The sequence below is a fragment of the Martes martes genome (genome assembly GCF_963455335.1).
Source record: "Martes martes genome assembly, chromosome: 4".
Taxonomy (NCBI): domain Eukaryota; kingdom Metazoa; phylum Chordata; class Mammalia; order Carnivora; family Mustelidae; genus Martes; species Martes martes.
The window spans coordinates 41,519,600-41,544,801 of record NC_137891.1 but is presented as its reverse complement, the minus strand read 5'-3'; the positions used below and the strand labels follow the sequence as shown (position 1 = coordinate 41,544,801).

Here is a 25,202-nt window from a genome sequence, read left to right as displayed (position 1 = left end):
AGAACAAGCCCCGTGTCATAAGGAAGGCTCCACGCTCAGCAAGAGTTTACTTGGTATTCTCTCTCTCCCTCTCCCTCCGCCCTTCTCCCTACCCCACCCTCTGCCCCATGCTCTTACTCTCTTTCTCTCTAAAATAAATGCTAAGTCTTTAAAAAAGAAAAGAGAAAGATTTACTTCACTGAATAGGTAAGATTTAAGAAAAGAGATGAAAGGGACGCCTGGGTGGTGAAGTCAGTTGAGCAACCGACTCTTAGTTTTGGCACAGGTCCCGATCTCAGGGTCATAGAATGGAGCCCTCCTGGGATTCTGTGCTCAGGACAGTCTGCTTAAGATTCTTTCTCCCTCTGAGACAAACCATAAGAGACTCTTAATCATAGGAAACAAATTGAGGGTTGCTAGAGGGCAGGAAGGTGGGAGGATGGGGTAACTAGGTGACAGGCATTAAGGAGGGCACGTAATGTAATGAACACTGGGTATTATACAAGTACTAATGATCACTGACCTCCACCTCAGACACCAATAATATATGTTAATTAACTGAATTTAAATTTAAAAAAAATTCTTTCTCCCTCTCTCTGCCCTCTCCCCTCTCTAAAATAAATAAATAAATCTTTAAGAAAGAAAAGCAAGGAGAAGAAAATACAGTGTGTGACTATCAGAGACAAAGAGCTCATATCACACTATTAAATCATGCTTAAGAGGAGGTCATTTTATTGGCTCATAAAATGTTCACTGTAAAGCAAAAGACTCCCCCCTAGTGACCTCAATTATAATTTCAAAATGTATTCCTGAATCTCCTTATTTCAACAGCGTACGGTGAATAATACTGGAATAAGGAGAAGAGATGCAGGAGTCCAGCTGCCTGCTTTATAGAAGGAAAGCCACTGAAATTTAATAGAGTTATTTCTCTTGTCTCCAGTTAATGAGCAAAAGTTCTCAAAAATGGGGAAAAATCTGTACTTAGACATCTAACCAAACCTAAAATGCACGCCTAGGAAAAAAATCAAGACGAGTATTCTAAGAATATATACCAAACTTACTCCCTATTCCTTAATTCCTTTGGCAATAATTTCGATATTAAACCACAAGTAACCACTGGGTTACATTTACATGTCTTAAATTTAAAAAAACCTCAGGTTAATTCAAAAAGCATTCTAGGAAGCTAGAGGAAGAAAATAAAATGTAACCACTTCAACATAAAAAGAAACTCCTATAGGAAAGAACTGGGAGACTGACAATGCTATCTTCTCAAGTTTTAAGGAAGGTTCAAAGGGTGAAAGAGCTAGTTGAATTACCTTTTCCTACTATAAAAAACGTTAAGTGTCACCGACAAAGACAAATTTAAAATTCTCACCATGTTTTGGATTCCTTTTCAAACTTGGCTGTGGCTGGGGAGGAGGCGGAGGTGGTGGTGGTGGAGGTGGAGAATCTCTGTCATGACTTATCACTCTATCCACTGATCCATATATTGCCAGTGTCAGACAATTATACCAGCCTCTTAACACCAAACCATCGGTATTCACCTAATATGTTGGAGGAAAGTATCTTTCAAGTTAATATTTTAATATGCCAAAAGTAAACTGATCTCAAACTACTTTGTGGTTAAACTGAAGTCTTTAAAAGTATGCTGAAACTGCCAAGATCAATACTGGTGGAAATTTACCCAGAGGCATTGCTTTGATATGGCCCTCCAGACTTGCTATACATAAACCTGTCTCAAGACTACATCTCCCCTGGAAAAAAAAAAAAAAAAAAAAGACTACATCTCCCCTGATACCGTATGTCAACTGTGTTCAAAAAGCATAACCAGATTCGCAATCATGAGAATAGAAATGAGAACAAAATTAAGTGGGAGTTACTGCCAATTAATAAATTAAACCCCAATAGTTAAAGAAGTCATGGAGGTGCACAGAAGCACAAATTGTGCCCAGTCTGAAGAATTATAAAGTCCATAAAATTCTATAGCATTCTTTCCACATACCCAACTTAAACACGCAGGTATATTCTATATACCTGCATTGTACTTAAAAACTACTTCTGGGTAAACAGAAGTATTAAATGAAGTGTTTTTGCAAAGAAACTTTCTCCTAGAAAGATCAAAGACTTTATCAATGCCATCAATCCTCAATATTTTCTTTTGTTTTTTAATACTTATCTACATTAATTGCCATATTCTCACAATGACTATGACAGGTAGCCACAGTGAGTATTATCCACAGGTAAGAAAATCAGAATGTCAGTAGAAGAAACTGAACTAGAAACCAAAGTCCCTGTTCTGAGTTCTTCCCACTCTACCATGTGGAGTAAAGATGAAGTAATTAAGTAGTACTGGGGCCCCTTCTAAAGGCATAATAAGGAAGAAAGAAATTATTATTTTCCTTGCTAACTCTAGCAAACTCCAGTAAAGGAAAGCTCAGGGCCAGAAGAAAGGCTCAAAGACAATGACCAGGGATCAACAGATTCTAAACAGAAGCCCCACTGGAAGACAAATAGAGAGATAAGGGAGATAATTTTTAGTCTAAACAGACTGCACAGGATTAAGTAATACCTCCCCACCAAAAAAAACCAAAAAGGCTGAGTAGTCCCCATATAAGATCACAATTATTTTTACATATCTGATTGCCCATGATTTAGCTCTTCTAGATGCTTCCAGAATGGCATTTGTATATCAAGAAATAAGGCATACTTCTGATATGAAAGGAAGAGATATAAAATATGTATTTGTTTAGAAACCTAAGGCACAATGGTGTCTAATAACAACTGACCTTCCTGTTATCTTCCTAACTTGCTCACCTAAAGAAAAGAAGGGAAAGCACAAATGCTGGCCTCTTCCTAACTCACATTAGAATTAGAGGAAGAAAGAGCTTTATGGGTAGACAATAACATTACATTGTCTTTGCTCCATTTTAAAATAGCTTCTAGACACAAGAGGAATCAGACAAGAAATGATGTTATCCTGTAGCACTAGAACCAAATAGGCCAATATTCTGCATCACTGGTTCATTTAGATCAAAACTTTCAATGAAAGTGAAAACAAACAGTAGGAACAAGATGAAAACTGACTTCTGCAATTACCTTTGAGTTGGGTCTAAAGATGATAGAAGTATTCTCATCATATTCCAGGCTGCCAAAAGAGTAGGAATAAATATATAGGCTCAAACACTGAATATCACAGTTCATGAAGAAGTCTTTCTAAACCTTTATGTTTTAATAAAACCAAATGCTAGATTATTGTTTTAATAAACCACAAAGTATAGGTTTAATTTATACCCCTGCAAAAGTTAATCAAGTATAAAACAAACTCCCCAGAGATTCCAATTTAACTGGTTGGGGACAGGCATAGGTATCAATACTTTTTTTTAAAAAGCATCCCAGGTTTTAAAAAAAAAAAAAAAAATGCATCCCAGGTAATTCCAATATATAGCCAAAGTAGCCTTATAGCCTTCCAAAATTGTATAATGGGACCAAATAGAGAAAAGTACCTATTTTTACCAAGTAGGTACTGACATAAGAAAAACATTCTATAATATTAAAAATTAGCTGCTTAGATTATCTAGGTTCCCTTTGTTTTTTTCTTTAAAAAGTTAAATTACCAATATAAGTTAATAATAACTGAGTGAAGTATCAATTAAATAACAAGTAAAATCTAAAAAACTGTTAATTCCTGGAAAGGGATAGAAAGTTTTCCATTTTTAAGCCACATTTAAATTTTTTATTTTATAAATGAGTTCTAAGTAAACTCATTTAATGGTCAATTATTTTGCAGATATTAAAACAACTGGTTTTAGTAATACCAAGCATGTATCAGATAATCCAACATGGGGGTTTCTATCAACAAAATTCTCCCACTTTACAAAATATGACTGGAATTTTAAATTATGTAGCAGTGTGATGTGAAAGACACAAATTATTAGCTCTCAATGTGTTTACACAATCCTTCTAAAGAAATTTAAAAGCAATTTTTTCCAAATTAGAAGGTTATTATCAAATCATTTAGTATGTATAAGAAATGTATATACCAATAAAAAGCAAACAAAAGATGGCTAATGTTTCATACATTTAAATTTTTATTTTGTAAAGAAACTCATCATCTTCCTAGGAGGTTGACATTTTCTTTAATAATGTCAACTGGTCAAATAAATCCTTCTCTTTTATCTAAAGAATACAAAGGTTTGTCTACTAACTCCTGCATTTCTGGTGAGATTACCTGGTAGGTACATACCTTCCCAACCTATCGAAAACTGGGGCACTTGGTTTGCTTACATTGTTAAAAAATAAGTCTAATTGAAATGTGTGCGGAGAGGTCTCCCTGTGAATGAAACAAAGTTGAAACATCAGCCTTTGCCAATAATCGGTTCCTACATTAAAACAAAAGACAAAGTAAGTACAAATTTAAAAGCAATTCTAGAATTATATCTTACAATTTACATAAAAATATAGTTAATTATAATATTTTCCATAATTTTATTCATATCCAATTCTCAAGTAGACAACTTCACTTTGCGTATTACTTAAAGTGAAATTTTAATAATTAAGTATCTTCAGCCTGCTACTTGGACCATTCTAATACATGTAAATATTTTTTAATTTTAATGTATTATAAAGGTAGATGCTAATTAATTGTCAATCCAATTTTATAATTCTTTATAGCATGACTCCCTTCCATTAGCAAAAAGAATCAGGAGTTAACTAACTTCAAGCTATATAATTACAATTTGATTTCAACTTAACCCACATTAATACAAGATTATAATAATTTTAGCATTGGGATTTAAAGCATAAATTCCTATTTGTATAGCAACAATTTACATAATTTTCTTTATTCTTTTGTAGATTTATATAGTTAAGAGTAAACCCTATTTAATTTGTGTTAGAATGAAATCTTATTTGAGATATATTCCACCCTTGGCTGAAATTCCTTAGACTTAACTGAAAACCTTAATTTTTAAATACCACATACTTTGTTGTTTATTTACAAGAAATCCAAATGGTAAAAAGCATAGTGCCCAGAGTATATCAAACAGGTTCCCTCATGCACTGATAGAAGTAAAAATAGGTGCAATCGTTCTGAAAGGCAATATGGCAATAAAATTCAGGAGAATGAGAAAATGTTCACACCATCTGATCCAGAAATACTTTTTTCTAGGAAGTGTTTCTATGGAAACTGTTATACAAAGATTTTTTTCAAGAGGATGCTCATAACACTCTTACTTGTAATTCGAAAAGCAAAAAACACCTAATGATCCCCACAAAGGAAACTAGCCAAATACAGTATAGTAGTACCCCATTATCCACAGGGAATATGTTCCAAGACCCACTGGATGCCTGAAACCATGGATAGTACTGAACCCTATATATACTATGTTTTTTCATATATATATATATACACACACACACATATACACACACACACACACACACATCTCCACACATATATATACCTACAATTTATAATTAGGCACAGTAACAGATTAACAACTAATAATAAAATAGAACAATTACAATAATATACTGTAATAAGTTATATGACCATGGTCTCTCTCGAAGTATCTTATCGTACTGAACTCACTCTTCTTCTTATGATATGAGATGACAAAATGTCTATGTGACGAGATGAAGTGAGATGAGTGACATTGGCATTGTGACTTAGCATTAGTCTACTACTGACCTTCTGACATGTGTCAGAAGGAGGATCATCTGCTTCTGGACTGCGGTTGACTGCAGGTAACTGAAACCCGGAAAGTAAAATGGTGGATAAGGGGGGACTACTGTATGGTCATTCATTAGATTATGCAATCATTAGAAACCATATTTTCAAATAATATTTAATGATGTGAAGTAGTCCTGATGTAATTGTTAAGTAAAATAAAGAAATACACAAAATAATGTACAGTTGGGTCAGAGTAGCATAATTTTACCTTACCCAAATTCAACCATATATGTGTTCAACATCTCTAGCCTTTCCGTCATATCCTTCTTCAAACTAAACCCTGGCCTTCAATATCTCAAGGACAGGAAAACGGGCTCAAATGCAAATTCTTTACTTCCGAATCCCCAAAGACTCAGGTGCTAGTGACTAAAAGGTGATTTAAAGAATCAATGGTGGGACGCCTGGGTGGCTCAGTCGGTTAATTGTCTGCCTTTGGCTCAGGACATGATCCTAGGATCTTGGGAATGAGCTCCACATCAAGGAGCTTGCTTCTCCCTCTGCCTGCCTCTCTCCCTGCTTCTGTGCATGTGCTTGCACTCTCTCTCCCTCTAACAAATAAATAAATAAAAATCTTTTTTTTAAATAAAATAGTCAATGGTAATTTGACTGCACTAGACTTTCATCTTAAAACTTGTTGACTCTAAAACCTAACCTCACGTAAGATACCACATTCACAAAAAATAACAACAAAATAAACACACACACACATATACATTAAATAACACAATGCATCAAATGTAATGATTTTCTCAGGATGGAAGAATTAAAGGGATTTTAATTTTACCCACACATTTCTGAGTTTTATAATAAGAAAAAAAAACTACTGTAAAGTACACTGTGTAAATATCACTTGATCTCTAACATTACTTCCTAACATCTTACATTTGCATGACCATATTAGTACTTCATTTTATTGTTCTATAACACATTAATCATGTATAAAGTTGTTCCTGATGATTTCACATCCGGAATTATTAAAACATGAACTGCCATTCACCCCCAGCTAAGAAACAGAAGAGAGATAAGAGGATGGAATATGTAACAATACTCTTACCAACTGCAGCCCATGACAGAGATCCATTTTGCCTGCTGTGCTAGTCAGTGTCCAAGACAGCCCCCAAAGACCCATTTCTGGTATTCACACCTTTGTGTAGTTCCCTCCCACACTGTACCAGCAGAATATGTAATCAACAGAATATGGTAAAAACGACAGCATGCCATTTCTGATACTAAGTTAGAAGCATGCTCACTCTCTCTAGGATCACTGGCTCTGGAAGAATCCATGCTGTGACATGAGCAGCCCCATGGAGAAAATCTCCTGACAAGGAAATGACGTCTCTTGACAATAGCCATGAGTGAGCTTTTAAGCAAATTCTCCAGCCCCAGTCAAATTTTCTGAGACTGCAGCCCGGGCTATATCTTGACTATAAAACATCATCACAGGGGGCGCCTGGGTGGCTCAGTGGGTTAAAGCCTCTGCCTTCGGCTCAGGTCATGATCCCAGGGTCCTGGGATCGAGCCCCGCATCGGGCTCTCTGCTCAGCAGGGAGCCTGCTTCCTCCTCTCTCTCTGCCTGCCTCTCTGCCTACTTGTGATCTCTGTCTGTCAAATAAATAAATAAAATCTTTAAAAAAAAAACAAAAACATCATCACAGAACCTGAACCACTTCTGGTTTCCTGACCCTGAGAAATAGTGTGAAATAATAAATGTTTACTGTTTTATGCTGCTAATTTTGCTGTAATCTGTTATGCAGCAATAGATAACTAACAGAACTTCCTTGACCAGAGGCAGTACAATCAGAGAGGACTGCTAGATACACTGTCATTCTCCCATCTTTCCCATTCTATACACATCTCCTTTAAAGGAAAAAACAGGAAGAAATTATAAGAAAACTTAAGTTTTAATTTCCTTAACCATGGAAAAAAGATATAAAGTAAATGATGATTTCTCATTATAAACATTAAATATTCGTACTGTTTTGTGTTTACTTTTGAATGACCTGAAAACCTCTGCAGATTCTGTATCTATTTCTATAAAAGGCCAACTACATTTCATACTATGAAGAAACGAGCCCTTATCTTTGAATCTGTACCATAACACTGACTACTAAGTTAGCTGGTTTAACTCTTACAAGTTAGCAAAAATCAAGCTATCATAGCATGCACATAATGAAATGTGGTATTGAGACTATAAGCTAAAAACTCACATAAATAAATGTATTATATATATTCATGCTTCCACAACCAAAATTTGGCTTATACTTCCAATTCATGTAATTAAAATAAGATGATAATGATTATTCATATTACAACAAAGATCAAATTCCTGTTTTAGGTCAGCTGTTAAAGCTATCAACAACACATCAGGGACCATGTCTTACATTTTGCTTTTTCCCACAGAGCCTAAGAAAGAGAAAGCATCAAACAACTACTTGCTAATTACAACTAAAGGATAATGTGAATCTAAAATTTATAGAAAGACACATGTATCAGGCTAAGAAGATCACCATTAAGTCATGAAAACTGGTATTATAAAATAATATAAAAGATATATTTCTAAATATTCAGACTAATTCTTATTTATCTTCAAGGAAAAAAAACAGGTTAAAAATAATTCATCTTAAAAAAAAACTTCATCTACCAGACTGTGCCACCCTAGAATATTTTAGAAAATATAAACTTATTTTACCAATTAAAAAATAAATGAAGATAAAAAATAAATGAAGAAAAAAATTTCACTAGTACTTAGACCAAAAAAATTGCTCTTTTCAAATTTATGATACATGGATTATACAGAAAGCCTATAGTCAATTACAATGCAACATAACATAACTATAACTGAATAAGGTTTTAGAGTTTTTTGGGGTTTTTTTCTTACTTCCAAAAGATTACCTTAAATTTTTATATTTAAGAGTATGTCTAAGACAATCTTTAGTCACAAACACTTTTAAAAAGAAAGTTGACTTACCCGTATGCTCTATTATCTGGCAGGCTGCTATGGGCTCTTACTCCTGGGGGTATGACTCGGACTTCATTGATATAAACCACACATGGAAAACGAACTACATCTATATGAGAACTTTGCTTTTAAAAAAAAAGGGAAGGAGAAGGACATACTGTAAGCAAAACACTTTTGTCTATTCAAAATTTATTCGTCTTCAATTGGTTTCTTTCAGAATGTCACAAATATTCTTAAACTTCATATCATTAAAACAGTGCTATTACATTATTTATGATATTGTAGAAATCACTGTTTTGAAAATAGCTGATGATAACATTTACATAGTTAAATCCCTCCAAGTGTGTATTAACATTTTCTGCAGCATATCTGCCTCTCTACTGATGTTCTGCTTGGGCCAATACAGACCCACAATCCCTTACTGTGAAAGATGCTTTTCACAATTCTGACTTACTGGGTTTTTAGAAAGGTAATATAATACAAATACGGCACAGCACTTAACACCTGCTGCTTCTGGGGTAGCACCTTGTAATCAAAGCATTAATATTTCTTTAACTACATGTATAAACATTCACACTAAAGACTATAACTATTACATCAGTTCAAATCTGATTCCATGGCCAAATGAATTCAGGGTAGATTTTTCTGCCACTTTTGAATTCTGAATTATAGAGAAGAGACTGTGAATATATGCTTAAATTAGCTTAATTTAAACTTACATACCCCTAATATCAAGAGATCAAAGGGAGTAATTTAGGCACTTAATAGTTGAGCTAAACCCTTCCTGAAATTTGAAAAAGAATCCACAAACTGTTTATCACAATAAAGAAATGGACAGCATCAATTGTATTTAGGATACATTTATTTCTATGTATTATTTGATGCAGTATCAGACAAAGATAGCTTTTGTGACCAAGAATTTTTTTTTAATTTTTTTCCTTTTTAAGATTTTTTAAATTTATTTTACAGAGAGCGATCACAAGTAGGCAGAGAGGCAGACAGAGAGAGAGGGGGGAAGCAGGCTTCCCGCCGAGCAGAGAGCCCAATGTGGGGCTTGATCCCAGGACGCTGAGATCATGACCTGAGCCAAAGGCAGAGGCCTAACCCACTGAGCCACCCAAGTGCCCCTGTGACCAATAATTTAAAAAGGAATTTGTCACGCTGATTTTGGACTGTCTTACATCAACTTTTCCTAGCAATTCAGCTCACTATGATTACTTAGAGATCAAAATTCATGAGAAGAATGGTTCATGTTATTTGTAACCAGCAAGACTGAATCCTGAGTCTCTCTTAAAGCTGCACAGAATATCATGCATATCAACAGACCAAAAGACTATCCAAGTTAGTTTTCCCTAAAATGTGAGAGAAGATGACTTCCCAATCTTGCATTTTTAAACTCAGAGATCATAATATATAGGCATAGAAATCTTAATATAATGCTTACTATTCAAATGTATTTAAAAACTCTCAAAGATATAAAACAAACAGAATGAATGCAAAATGAAGCTGATTGCTGTCTTCCAATACCCACTTCCCTCTTCTACTAAAGAAGCCCAAACTGGGCACAAGTTAACTAAAGACCGGATTTCACAGACTCCAGAAGCCATTGTGAATTTGTGATCACTAAATTCTGATAAATGGAAAATGAAGAAACAAATAAATAAATTCTGACTGATGGGACAGAAATGGAAATGATACAGGCAATTCTGAATCATGTCCTTAAAGGGAAGGTTCAGACTTCAAAAACTCCTACCTCTTGTTCCAAAATTCTGCTGCCTTTCTAGAACACTGATGGTATGGAAAAGCTACCTTGGACAATACAGGCAACACTCTAAGGATGGCAGAGGAACAGTATAGAAGGAACCTGTGGAGCTGTCACATTAGCCCTAGAATACTTACAACTAGCTTGAGAGAAAATCCCATTTTATCAAATCCACTGTTATTTTGACTTTTGTGACAGCAGCTGAACTTATATCCTAATTATTACAAATATACTGTAGATATTCCACAGGTACTATAATAGATTTACATAAAAGAAATGAGCATTTTGTCTCAACCTTTGGTGCTATGATTCCTTCCTGTAAGCAGCTTCTTTTATTTTTTTAAAAGATTTTATTTGCTTGAGAGAGAGGGGAGTGTCCACAAGTGAGGGAAGGAGCAGAGGAGAGGGAGACTCTCAGACTCCATGCTGAGCGCAGAGATATGCAAGGGATGGATCTCACGAGACTGTGATCATGACCAGAGCTGAAACCAAGAGTTGGATGCTTAACCAACTGAACCACCCAGGCGCCCCTGTAAGAAACTTCTCTACTTATAAACGGTACAATATAGAAGCTCCTTTGCTTACGTTATAAATTCTCATTAATATGTACAAAGGAGGGGCGCCTGAGTGGCTCAGTTGGTTAAACGGTTGCCTTCCGCGCTCCGGTAATGATCTCAGGGTCCTGGGATCTAGTGCCACATCAGACTCTTTGCTGAGCAGAAAGCCTGCTTCTACCTCAGCGTGCTGCTCCCCCTGCTTGAGCACTCTCTAGCTCACATTCTCTCTCTGACAAATAAATAAAATCTTTAAAAAATATTTACATACAAAGGAAACTTAGAATAAATTTCATTAATTGTATCCTCCTCTACCCTGCCCTATACTGATTAATTAAAGGTATCAGTAGTTAAGGTGTAATTGCTGTGGACCTAAAAAAAAACAAGCTTCAGGTTTTATGAACAGCTTTTCAAAATCTATTTTGTTTTTAAGTAGAAGAGTTTCTGCATAAGTTGCTACCCCTTTCATTGAATATTTATTTCTAAACATTTATTAAATGTCTATTATGGGGGCGCCTGGGTGGCTCAGTGGGTTCGGCTCCGGTCATGATCTCAGGGTCCTGGGATGGAGTTCCACGTCAGGCTCTCTGCTCAGCAGGGAGCCTGCTTCCTTCTCTCTCTCTCTGCCTGCCTCTCTCCCTACTTGTGATCTCTCTCTGTCAAATAAATAAATAAATACATAAATACATAAATAAATGTATGTCTATTATGTTCCAAGGAATACCAGGTCCCAAGGACACCAAGATAAAGATATAATTTGAGCCATTACTGAAAAGACCATCTATTGTGGCAGACATATTATTGCTATGATATAGATTCACACAGGATACTGTGCAAAGTCAAAGGGATACTTACCTAACTCAAGCTGTGGGCAAAAATTTGTGGGGAGGAAAAGAAAAGTATCAGGAAAGACTTCTCAAAAGTAGCAGCACCTGAGCTAAGTAAGTCTTAAAGGAAAACAAGAATGAGTGGAAAAGAAGGAGGGAACAACTTTCCAAGCAAGGGGAGATGCATGCAGGTAAGGAATGCAAACAAGAACTTGGAAGGTTTAAGAAACTGTTAGGTAAAGTTCACCATGGCAAGAGGGCAAAATGGAGGGGAAAGAGAAGGAGGTAAAACAATCAATAAAATTATAAGAAATAAATTTTTTTAAAGATTTTATTTATTTAGGGGCACCTGGGTGGCTCAGTGGGTTAAGTCTCTGCCTTCAGCTCAGGTCGTGGTCTCAGGGTCCAGGGATCAAGCCCCACATCAGGCTCTCTGCTCAGCAGGGAGCCTGCTCCCCCCACCCCGGCCCCGCCTAACTCTCTGCCTCCTTATGATCTCTCTCTGTCAAATAAATAAATAAAATGTTTTAAAAAAAAGATTTTAGGGGCACCTGGGTGGCTCAGTGGGTTAAAGCCTCTCCCTTCGGCTCAGGTCGTGATCCCAGGGTCCTGGGATCGAGCCCCGCATCAGGCTCTCTGCTCAGCAGGGAGCCTGCCTCCTCCTCTCTCTCTGCCTGCCTCTCTGCCTACTTGTGATCTCTGTCTGTCAAATAAATAAATAAAAGATTTTATTTATTTATCTGACAAAGAGAGAGAGCACAAGCCAAGGTGGGGGTGCGGCGGGGAGCAGCAGGCACCTCCCCCTCCACTCATCCTCTCTCAAATAAATGAAATCTTTTTTTAAAAATCTGTGTATTTCTCTCCATTACTGCTGTCACTTCTCGAGTTCTAGACACTATTTACACTAATCTTGATTACAGCAATAGGATCCTAACCAGTTTTGTGCTTCTTTCTTGCCCCCTTCCAACCCATTCTCCTCTTGCAGTATGGTCCTTCTAGAAGGTGAATTTATCACTCCCCTGTTCCTTAAAGTCCCCAGGCCAAATTCCTTGTCTAATATATAAGTACAGGGGTGCCTGGGTGGCTCAGTTGGTTGGGCGACTGCCTTCGGATCACGTCATGATCCCAGAGGCACAGATCAAGTCCCACAACGGGCTCCCAGTTCCATGGGGAGTCTGCTTCTCCCTCTGGCCTCCCCTCTCATGCTCTCTTTCTCTTGCTCTCAAATAAATTTTAAAAAATCTTTAAAAAATATATATATACACATATGCATGTGTGTATATATATACACACACACATATATGTATGTGTGTATATATATGTATGTATGTATATGTATGTATGTACGTATATATACACACATATGTATATATGTATACACACACACAAAGTACAGTCCCTTATCACTCCAAATTTATAGCTCCAATATACCATGCTCTTTCTCACCTTCACGCCTCACTCATGCTAATATCTCTGCTCCCACACTCCTCTGTCCCATCTCCTTTTAGAGATCAACTTTCTCTTGAAAGCTGTGCCTGAACAAGTCTAAATAGGTGCCCCTCCTTGAACTCAAAAGCCTCCTATCAAACTAAATTGTAATTGCTTCTTTTCCCTCCCCCAATAGAGTGGTATTTCAAGAAGACAAGAATGAAGTCTCAGTTTACTGTTACATTCATAGTGCCTAGCATATTCATTTAATGCATAACTTTTAAAAAAAATTTTATTTGACAGACAGAGATCACAAGTAGGCAGAGAGGCAGGCAGAGAGAGAGGAAGGGAAGCAGGCTCCCTGCTGAGCAGAGAGCCTGATGTGGGGCTCGATCCCAGGACCCTGAGATCATGACCTGAGCCAAAGGCAGAGGTTTAACCCACTGAGCCACCCAGGCGCCCCTAATGCATGACTTTTAATAAGTGCTTAATAAAAGCTGATTGAATTGTATTTTCAGAAAGTCAAAAAATATTACAATGAAGTAGGGGCTTAAGGTTATCTTGAGGCATACAGGACGCCTGTGCGGTTTAGTCGGTTAAGTGTCTGACTTCAGCTCAGGTCATGATCTCAGGGTTCTGGGACTGAGAGCCACGTCAAGCCCCGCAGCAGGCTCCCCACTCAGTAGGGAGTCTGCTTGTCCCTAATTGCCCCTCCCCCTGCTCCTGTGCACACTCTCTGTCTCAAATAAATTAAATCTTTGAAAAAAAAAAAAAAGATTGGGACACCTGGGTGGCTCAGTCAATTAAGCGTCTGCCTTCGGCTCTGGTCAGGATCCCAGGGTCCCGGGATTACGTCCCACATCAGGCTCTCTGCTCAGAGGGGAGCGTGCTTCTCCCTCTGCCAGCCACTCTCCCTGTTTATGCTCTCTCTCTCTGGCAAATAAAATCTTAAAAAAAATAATAAAATTTTTAAAAAAAGATATCTAGAGGAGTACATAAACCTAGGAACACAGGTTGGCAATGGGAAATCATGAGAGATTTACAATTATGGAGGTAATGGAAATTGTGAAGAATAAATTGGTCAAATTCCAGGACTTTGAACCACATCTACCTTCAGAAAGAGTTCCTGTGTCACAGTATAGCTGTATCCCCCTCCTCACTCTTCTATCCCTGAAAATATTTTCTATTTTCTTTTTACACTCTCCTTAAAGGTAAGCTAAGGCTATCTTATCCAATCCTATCACTTCCATTATCACTTTTATTCAGAGAGTTCCAAAGTGGTTTCTTAAAGAAACTCTAAAAGTAGGACTGGGGTGACTGGGTGGCTCAGTGTGTTAAGTGTCTGACTCTTGGTATCAGCTCAGGTCATGAACTCAGAGTCATGTCAGACTCTGCACTGACTTTGGAGCCTGCTTGAGAGTCTCTCTCTCCCTCTCTGTCTCAAAATAAATAAATAAATAAATAAGCATTCTCTTTACCCTTTTCCCTCTGCCCTCCACCACCCGCCCATTCTCTCTCCGAAAAAAAATAAATAAAAGAAAGTGGGATTGTCTAGCATCAATCACTCCTGTAAGACTATTAGTTTAATCCATCAATTCCAATCTAGAAAGTAATAATTAATGATGCATTGGAGTGCCTGGGGTGGCTCAGTCAGTGAAGTGTACAACTCTTGACCTCAGCTCAGGTCTTAATCTCAGGATCATGAGTTCAGCCCCACACTGGGCTCCACACTGGGCATACAGCCTATTTTTTAAAAAAATAAAAATAGAAATAAAAAAATAAAGACATCACTGTAAAAAGTTAGAAACCTAAATGTATGAGAATATATAAATAACAGTTTTGAAGAAATATTATGCAGCCAAAAAGTGGTATTATATAGAATATCTAGGAAAAGAAACAGGATTGCTAGAGGACAATAATAAGAAAAAGATATACTTTTTACTGTATAACCTTTTGTACCTTTTGAATCTGTGCCTCATACATGTGTTACCTTGTCATAATAAAAAGATAATGTTTTAAAATAAAGTATACTTTTAAAATGTTATATAAGCATAACTCTTGATCTATAAAGATGCATGACACATTGTTAGGTGAGAAAAGAACAGTAATACAGTATGGTATGTTAATGTGGGTGATGGTGTATACATTTAAGTATATATGTATCTACTAGAGGATCTGGAAAATAAATTTAAAAAGCTGTTAACCATAGCTCAGACTAAGAAAGGTGGGATTATGAAAGCCTTTGCTTTTCTGTACTTCCTCATTTTTCTAGAATGAATTTAAAATTTACTAAAATAAGTTATTTAATTTTTAAAAAGTGACATAAAAACCACAAACACTATTTGTAATTCATTTAGAACTACCAAAACCTGTTTCAGTGTTCCTCTTGGGAAATGTAAATAAGTATCTTTTTCGCCAGATTACAAACTCCTTTGGAAGCAAAGGCAATGGATTTTGAGAGTTTTTTGTTTTCTCCTTTGTATTGCCACTCCCAGAGCTTAGCTCACCTTCAAAAGTATTTTTCGTAAGTAAATTGTTAAAACAGATTCCCAGCTTCCTATTGAGCAAAGCTCTCTGGTATACTACTAAACACACCAAAAACTAAAATTATCTTGTTCCCATCACACCCAATTCCAGGCATTTCTATTTCTATCAATGATCCCACCAGTTCTCTAGTCTCTATAACTAGAACTCTATCATTTTTAGCTACTCTTTCTCCCTCACACAATCACTTGCCATGCTGTCAATTCTATATCCAAAATGTATCTTGTGTCTATCCCGTCCTACTTAGTCCCACTGAGACACAGCATGGCACTGTTTCAGAGCCAGGAAATATGCACTGAAATGCCTTAATCCAGTTACATCACTTTAGGACAGTCATCTAACCTCTCACATGAAGCCTTCTTATCTATAAATAGAGGATAAGAATCTTTCGAAATTGTTGAAAGGTAATTAGAGAAAATATAACTAAATTACCAAAGCACTGCGTCTTGAACAAAATAAACATTCGATAAATGCTGGCAATGATTACTGCCTACCTGCTAACCTAGAACTTTCACTACATCTCACTTTTTTCTTCTTGATTTGCTACCTCTAATTTTTCTGAAACATTTTAGGTATTACTGATCAATTAATTAATGTATTTTACTAGTCAATTAATTTGCCTGCTCAAAAACTACATATTTCCTACAAAATAAAGTCCATACTCCTTTGCTGAGCATTTAAGGAATTCCATGATCTGGCTTCAAACTGCCCTTCAGCTATCACTTCATACTAGGATTTTTGGCATTCTCTAAAGAGGACCAACTACTCCAGGAGAATAAATGCCCTGCTTTCTTATCTACAATTGTGGAACATTTCCTCTTCCACCAAGGACCAAGTTCACAGCCTTGATGAAGTCTTACCTGATATTCTCAAATCAAGAGTGATTTCTCCCTCCCCTGAAATCACATAGCCTTTATTGGTAGCACCTAAGGAAGCTAAAGAAATATTGACTTGGGTCCCAATACGTCAGACACAAATCGGCACTTTGGAATTAGGGCACCTGGCTGGCTCAGCCGGTAGAGAATTCAACTCTTGATCTCAGCCCCACATTGGGTGTACAGCTAGCTTACTTTTAAAACGAAAGAGAGAGGGAGAGAAAGATGATAAAACCCAAGGAATTCCCACTGCTTCTTTATGTACTTACCGGATTCTAACCTGAATCATAATTTTGTGGACCTAACCTCCAATACTTAGTTATAAACTCCCTGGGAACAAACAATTCAATGTTCCATATCCCCCACATACCCTTAGCCTTCCTTCAAGACTCAGTTCAAATGTGATCTTACTAAGCCTCCCTCAAACACTGCCCACATTGGTCCTATCCTCTCCTGGTTCTCAATGTTTGTCTAAGAATGAATGAAGAAACACTAGATTCTTAATTTTATAAGTGAATGCTGATTTTCCCAAACAAGAATGCCACTAACTTATCATATGCTTCTTTCATTTTTAATAGTTCTCTTTTACGGTACACATGACAAGTCTGTTCTGATCCAACTACTAATTCCAAGAGTTTTCTAAAGCCTAGCTGGAAGTACAGTCAGACAAGTATGGTCATTGAACAAGCACAACGAACTGAACCACAAGAAATGAGACCACAAACGCATTCGCTGTTTGTAAGACACGCTTAAGTTTCCAAAGTCTTGATTTTTACACACCTATAAACCATTCACTGAAACAATTAGAAGACCAAAGTTGTCAACTTTTTATTTTGCCAAACAAAACATGAAGATACAACCACTACTCACTATCATCATTCTCTCCGAGGAAAGAAGAGTTCTCTAAGTTTACACTGAAAGAGAAAAGTGAGTTCTGGGTGGTTTTATTCTCTCTATGGACTTCGTTAATGGCCATTGTTGCCAGCTTTCGGGAACCTTTCGTTAACCAGCTATATTCAATTTCAATATCACAGGGACAGTCATACGTTCAAGGGAGCGCAAGTTATTACAGAACGATTACTCCGCAAGACCCCCCACCCTCGCCGCTCACAAACGACAATGCAACTATGCTGTACAGTTTGACTACAATTCTCTCAGTTCTCTCTTCTCAAGTTCTCTCCACGCAGAGGACGTTCCGTGTAAGTAATCCATGCCTTACTGTGTGAAATCTTTCCAAGAGCTAAGTCTTAAAGTTTCAGGGCCAACTGGAGAACGCCGCAATCCTAAACCGAGTGAGTGTCACATCTGGGCAACACAACTCCTGCAAGGAAGGAGACCTAGGAGGAGGGATTAGGAACCAAGAAGCCTGCGTGACCTGTACTGTCAAACTCGAGCTGTCCGAGACCCCTCCCAAACAGCACCTGAGGTAAACCTGAGAACCATGACCCTTCTCAATGCCCAAAGCTGACAGGAACAACAGCACAACAACAAAGGAGCAAGGCAAGCTGAGCGGCCGACTCGACCACAGACAAGGGAAACTAACGGAAAGCAGGGAAACCAGTGGACTACCGCCGCCCTCCCTCCGACGTGGTTGCCCACACCCAAGCTGGGGGGAGGGGGCTGGCATGTGAGGAGTTAAAGCGGCAATCGGCAGGAGGAAAAGTCGAGGCACGCCTAATGACCTTTTGTAAGGGTCCTCAAGTCGAGAAGCAGGATCGGAATCAAGTCGCGAAGCCTTACCTCAGCGCTAGGGTGTTTAAAAGTATCTAAAAATAGCAGCTCCATCGCCGAGTCTACCGCCATGTTTGCCGCGGGCGGGGGACAGGGGGAGGACTTCCGGGGCAGCGCTCCAACCTCGGCGACAGCGGCTCAGGAGAGGGAGAGACCGCAGCACTTCCGGTGACCGGAGCTCTGGCGCCGCAAGCCTGGGCCTATCCGAAATAGTGGTGCTGCTGGAAGTCTCCGTCCCCGCCTTCTCCAGCGCGGCGGAGGGCGCCCTCGGAGCACAGAGCGGGGCGGGGGGAGAAAAAAAGGAGGGGACTACGGCGTCGCCAGTGGTCCAAACCCCGTTCTACCGCGTTTCAGAGCCACGACGGCCTTGGGGTGGGGAGGTGCCGAGCAGTCTTGGGGAGGGTGGAGGAGAGGTAGGGAGCGCCGCCAACTCTAGACACCCGGCCAAGTGCAATCTACTTTCCAAGCCAGCAGCCTTTCCAGAGCGGACAGGAAAAAGGTTCAATACGCGAGGCTGAAGTTAGATTTTTTTTTTTTTTTTAAAGAAAGAAAAGAAACTGTTATCTCAAAACGGAGAGATTTTGTTTTTGTTTTCTCATCTGCAAATGGGAATAATAATGCCTAACCCACTGACTTATTGTGAGAACTAATTGAAATAAAATTGGAGAATTCGTATAACGTGAAATGCCATGAACACAGAAATATAGAGTGAAAAGTCTCACTGCCTCCGTGTTGATGAGCACTGAAGCAACAGGAACTATTTTGTAGTCTAAACCGACACAAGTGCTTGGGAGAGCGATTAAGAATTATTTAGTAAAATTACATGTGCCTACCTCGCTTTAAGGATAAGTCTCCCATATGGACCGCAAGAAATGCCTGCACATACAGTAATGCTAATGATAAAACTTAATAGTTGCAAAAAATCTGTTCATTGACATTAACAAGAATAAATAAATTGTGGCATATGTATGCGATGTAATAGAATATAGCAGGTAGAAAAGAATGTACTTCATATCTACTAACGTGGATAATATGGATAAACATGGGAAAAACAGGGCTAAGCAAACAGGTTGAAGAATATGTAGTGTAAAATACCATTTATATAGTTCAAAACATGCAAAATAATACAACTTTAGGGGAGAATGTATATAAATTATAAAATTACAAAATGCGTTGGAATGATAAACACTAAAATTTAAAGATAGTGGGAAACGAGCAAAATGAAATCAAGAAGTGTATAGGGCCTTCAAATGCTGTTTGATTATGTTTCATTCTTTAGGTTGATGATGGTTTCACAGGCATGCCTCACATTATTGTTTGAGCCTTTTGGTATGCCTGAAATATTTAATAATAAATTATTTTTTAATTTTTTTAAAGTAAATCTTCCTCCGTCCCCTTCCTCAGCACGTTTCCTTCATTAGCTAACAGTTCATATCTTTTACTATTCGCTTTCTCAAAGAACTAGTTCTTGCTTTCATATTTGTTATTCTAAGCATTCTTCTATTTTCATTTTTTTTTAAGATTTTATTTATTTGACAGAGATCACAAGTAGGCAGAGAGAGAGAGGAAGGGAAGCAGGCTTCCTGCTGAGCAGAGAGCCCGATGTGGGGCTCAATCCCAGGACCCTGAGATCATGACCTGAGCTGAAAGCAGAGGCTTAACCCACTGAGCCACCCAGGTGCCCCTCTATTTTCATTTTTAAAGACTTATTTATTTAGGGGGAGGGGAGGACAGAAGGAGAGAAAGACTCTGAAGCAGGCTCCACACCCAGCGAAGCTGGAGCCCAAGGTGGGACTCAATCTTACAACCCCAAGATTATGACCTGAGCCAAAATCAAGATTTGGAAGCTTAACAGACTGAAACACCCAGTCATCCCATTAATAGACTATAGGTTGTTTTAGAGACTTAGGGTTGTTTTAATTTTACAGGAAATTGAGCAGCTAATACTGGAGTTCCCATATATTCCCCTTCCCCACTGTTCAAAGATTCCCTAATTATTAATAACTTGCTTTACTGTAGTACATTTATTACAGTTGAACCACTATTGATACATTATTATTAGCTGAAGTCCATAGTTTACATTAGGGGCCCTTTGTTTTGTGTTGTACATATATACTACATGTGTATTTTAATTTTAAGATTATCTCTGGAAGAATTATATAAGAAACTGGTAATAGTTGTTGCCTCCAGGGAGGGGGAACTTGATGACTAAAGTATAGAAATAGAGGTAATCTATCTCCATGTACATGTATTACCTATTAGCAAATTTTGAAAGATGAGAAGTAAAGAAAATTTGAACAAACAATTCTTTCAAGAAATTTTGTTACATAGAACAGAGAAATGAGGTGGTTGTGAGAGGGGGTGCTGGGGTAAGGAAAAAGTGTTTTTAAATGGGAAATAACAGCATGTAGACTGGTGGAATGAAGCAATGGAGAGAGAAACAGTGATGATAAAGAGAAAGAGGGAATATCTGAGGCAGCAAAATATTGAGTAGGTATAGGGGGCAAGGTACCTTGTAGCCAAGTAAAAAATGACCTTTGCTCAAAAAATGCTTGCTCTCTGTTGACCAGGGGCAAGATGGAGTCCATGGGTATACATGCAAATAGGAGTAACGATTTAGTATGTAGAAATGAGGAAGTTCCTTTTTGATAGTTTTCTATTATCTCAGTGAGATCATCCACTATGATTGAGAGGACAGTCAGATGTATAGAAGAGATAAAGTATTAACCAGACTTCTAGGAGAGCCTGGAATCCCTAATTGGTTGTCTATAACCTCACATAGTGTGTAGGGCCCCGGATTCACTTCTCCTTCCTCACTTTTTCATCTTGTTCCTGCCACACCATTTGATGTGGCATTCCAAGACATTCCCAGACATTCCCAGCTAGATATGGTTCCCTTAATATAGAGGTATTTCACAACACTGTACCCTATGGCTTACACGGTTTCATCTACTTTGAATATGACTCCCTTGATATGGCTTCCAAAAACCTACATACAGTTACATGAGGCCCCTGGGTGTCTAAGTCGATTAAGCATCAGACTCTTGAGTTCAGCTCAGGTCATGATCAGGTTGTAAGATCCAGAGCTGTATCTGGGCTTTGCACTGGGCATGGAGCCTGCTTAAGATTCTCTCTCTCTCGGTCTCCGCCCCTAGCCTGCCCTGCTCATTCACACTCTCTCTCAAAAACAAAACCCTACATACAGTTACAATAGCATCCAAAAGAACACAATACTTAAAGAATAAATTTAACCAAGATGATGAAAGCCTTATACACTGGAAACTATAAAATATTGCTTTAAAGAAATTTAAAGAAGGCAAATAAATGGAAAGACATTCCATGTTCATGGATCAGAAGATGACAGAAGATGTTAAGATGACAATGTTACCTAAAGTGATCTACAAGTTCAATGCAACCCCTATCAAAATTTTGATGGCCTTTTTTTCAGAAATAGAAAATCTGATCCTCAAATTCATACTGAATTTCAAGGGACCCCACATAACAAAAACAATCTTGAAAAAGAAGAACACATTTAGAGGACACATGAACCCTCCAAATTAATAATTCAAAACTTACTATGAAATTAGAGCAATCAGAACTGTGGTAATGGCATAAGGATAAACGTACACACCAATGGAATAGAATTAGAGGCCAGAAATAAACCTTATGTACATAGTTAATATATATGTCAAGGGTGCCAAGGCCATTCTACAGGAAAAGAATAATCTCTTCAATAAATTATGCTGAGATCATTGGGTATCTACATGCAAAAGAATGAAGTTAGGCCCTTACTTCATCCCATATACCGAAACAAAAATAAACAAACAAACAAAAAAAACCCACCTCAAAATGGGTTGAGGACTTAAATACAAGAGCGAAAACCATTAAACTCTTAGAAGAAATCATGGGTAAATCCTCAATACCTGATATTGTTCACCAATACATCCTTAGTATCTGGCACACACTAAACACTCAAAAATAGTTATTGAGTGAATTGATTTCTTATTTGCTATTATTTCTAATTGCTATTTTGAATCACTTATAGAATTACATATTGAACACATGTTATATATCATGTGTTCAGGTTGTACAACTCTTCCTCTTTCATTTTTAAAGGTATTTTCTCAAATTTTTTTAAGATTTATTTTATTTATTTTATTTGTCAAAGACAGAGTGAGAGAGAGCACAAGCAGAGGGAACAGCAGGCAGAGGGAGAAGCAGGCTCCCTGCAGAACAAGGAGCCCAGTGTGAGACTTGACCCCAGGACCCTGGGATCATAACCTGAGCTGAAGGCAGATGCTTAGCCTACTGAGCCACCCAGGCGTCCCATACTCTCATTTTTATCTGTCTTGCTCATCAGATTATCAACCCTCCCCCCGAGCAGGGCTCTGTAAACAGTCCATCATAGCTACTGCTATTTGACCGGCCACAGTGTCTTTCCTTCTTTGATTTCCACCACCCTGCAGCAAACAGAGCAACTTGAAGAAAAGCAAAAATTGCCTTTAATGTGAAAAGCAATTTATGTGAATCTGAATGCTTTCCAGGAGGAACTTGACAAAGAGGCAAAGAGGTGGGAGAGCTAACCAGCCCAGGACAACTCAATGTTGCATTTATTTGGTAACAGATGAGCTCCTTTCTGAGCTTACTGACATACACACAAGTATACAGAGCAGGCTGATGATCTGTGTGAGCTGCCAAGCATTTCAACCTCTCCAGAGACCAAGTGTATCAAGAAAAACTGATTGGGTAATCTGGCAAACTGCCAACTACCAGCCATCCATCCACCAGCAGGAACACAAAGAGCCTTCATTTTCCCCCTCTCTGAGCACACTGATTAAAAGTAACAGCTGCCACCCTTTCTCCATGAGACTTGATTATGATAATCCCCCACAGCCAAGGGCTTGCTGTGAAACTTCCATATCATTCTTCAAAATGTAGTCCAGAGACTACCTAAGAATTTGAGAAACATGGATTGTAAACTATTATGTACACAAACTACCCCGAAATAAGCACACCGATTAGTGCCAATTGTTCTGAAAGATTTAATGACCCCAGCTTTTTTTTCAACTTTTTTTTGCAGCTTTATAAAGGTATAACACTCTGGGTCCTGCCTGTTTTAAAGATTGGCAAGCAGCCAAAAGTTTGTGGTTCAGTTCTACCCTTGAGTACAGAGTCTACACTATGCAGAATATAAGCCATATATGAGGCACTTCTCCTTTTCTTCTTTTTTTAATTGCTCTACTATGTTTAGCAGATCCACAGTCTCTCAAAGCATGTTCCCTTAAGAAGCCTATGGAAAAAAGGTTTCCGTGATCAAAAATAATTTGAGAAATTCTGTATACCCTGTCTCCCTCTTAGCATTTCATCATGCATATTTTGAGCTCTAAGAAGTACACAAAGAAGAAACTTTTCTAACTTTTTAGGACTTAACAACTAGCACTTGCAGCTTAGTCTAAACTTGCTCTTAACAACATCAACTGATTCTATACCCTTAAGAGCTAGTGACATCAGCCTTATGGATTATTCTTTCTTTCAGCACTTTCTAATAAAAGCCTAAGTACAAAGGCTAGGAGGATTTGAAGATGGCTGGTAGAATGAAAGGCATAGGCTAAAAACTTACTTTTATATAAGAACTTTATGTTAGTTGATGAATAAATATTACTTTCCTCTCTCTCTAGAACCACTTACAGCCCCACATCAGAGAGTCCACCCCATCTAAATCTTCCTCAGTTTGTGCAGTAAACATAATCTGGTCTCCCAGTTAATTTGACCAAGGATGTTCACCTGGCACAAGGTAGGTTGTAGAGAGTCATCGATTGGAAGCAATCTCTCTGACTTATGTGGCCTGACTCAAAAAGATAAGAGATCGGAGTGAAATTACCAGCTGGCAGTGAGACAGAAGGATGCACATTCATGGAGGAGAGCTAAGCCAACTTACTGACAAAGGATTAAACTGGAACAAGCATTGATGGTCACCTGTGCTGAGGTCCCAGGGCGGAGCTAGGCCCAGCCATATCACTGCTCTTGTTTGAAATTAATACTTCTTACAGTAATACCATTCCATTTAAACAGTTTGAGTGGATCTCTATTTCTTGCAAACTGTTCTTTTCTTTTTTAAAGATTTATTTATTTATTTGAGAGACAGCGAGCGAGCATGAGCAGGAGGAGGGGCAAAAGGAGAGAGAGAATCCTCCAGCAGACTCCCCACTGAGCAGGGAGACTCACACTGGGCTACATCTCATGACCCTGAGATCATGACCTGAGAGGAAACCAAGAGTTGGACGCTCAACTGAATGAACCACCCAGGCATTGCTCTTGCAAACAATTCTACATTGAAACAACTACTTAGCAAGTGTTCTTCTGCAATCAGTGGAAAGTATGCAACAAAAAGAAATATGGCAATGACCTTAGTTGAACTAACAATAGAGTTACAGAAATAAAACAAATGTTAGAAAGAAAACTGATCATCTAACACTGTTCATAAAATTATAGACTATAATATAAAGAGATCACTGGACTTAGAGTAAAAAAAACTGAATTTTTGAGACACAGGACTCTGTCAGAGTTTTGATAGGGAAGAGATGGCACATTCAAATATTTAATTCAAAAATTTTTAATGATATGGGGGACCTGGCTGGCTCAGTTGGTAGAGCATATGACCCTTGATCTGGGGGTCCTGATTTCACATACCACGTTGGGCATAAGCTTACTTAAAAAAAAAAAAAGAATAAAAAAATGAATGTTTAATGATATTTTTAAAAGGAAACAAAGAACATTTAATTAAACTTTTTTTTAAGATTTTATTTATTTAT

General features: G+C 37.9%; 1 protein-coding gene across 2 annotated transcripts in view; it reads right to left on the bottom strand.

Moving 5' to 3' along the window:
- VIRMA (vir like m6A methyltransferase associated) overlaps positions 1–18,666 on the bottom strand; it is a 58,785-nt gene extending 40,119 nt beyond the window's left edge. The window contains exons 1-5 of one of the 2 annotated variants that reach the window (XM_080802597.1): positions 18,400–18,666; positions 8,679–8,794; positions 4,223–4,309; positions 3,076–3,124; positions 1,355–1,523 (exon numbers count right to left, since the gene is read on the bottom strand). In XM_080802597.1, coding sequence (XP_080658723.1) covers positions 1,355–1,523; positions 3,076–3,124; positions 4,223–4,309; positions 8,679–8,794; positions 18,400–18,462 — 484 coding nt within the window. In that variant the 5' untranslated portion in view covers positions 18,463–18,666. Of the gene's footprint in view, positions 1–1,354; positions 1,524–3,075; positions 3,224–4,222; positions 4,310–8,678; positions 8,795–18,399 lie in introns of those variants that run through there. The other variant, XM_080802598.1, reaches the window with a different exon arrangement.
- Between the last annotated feature and the right edge of the window lie 6,536 nt (positions 18,667–25,202).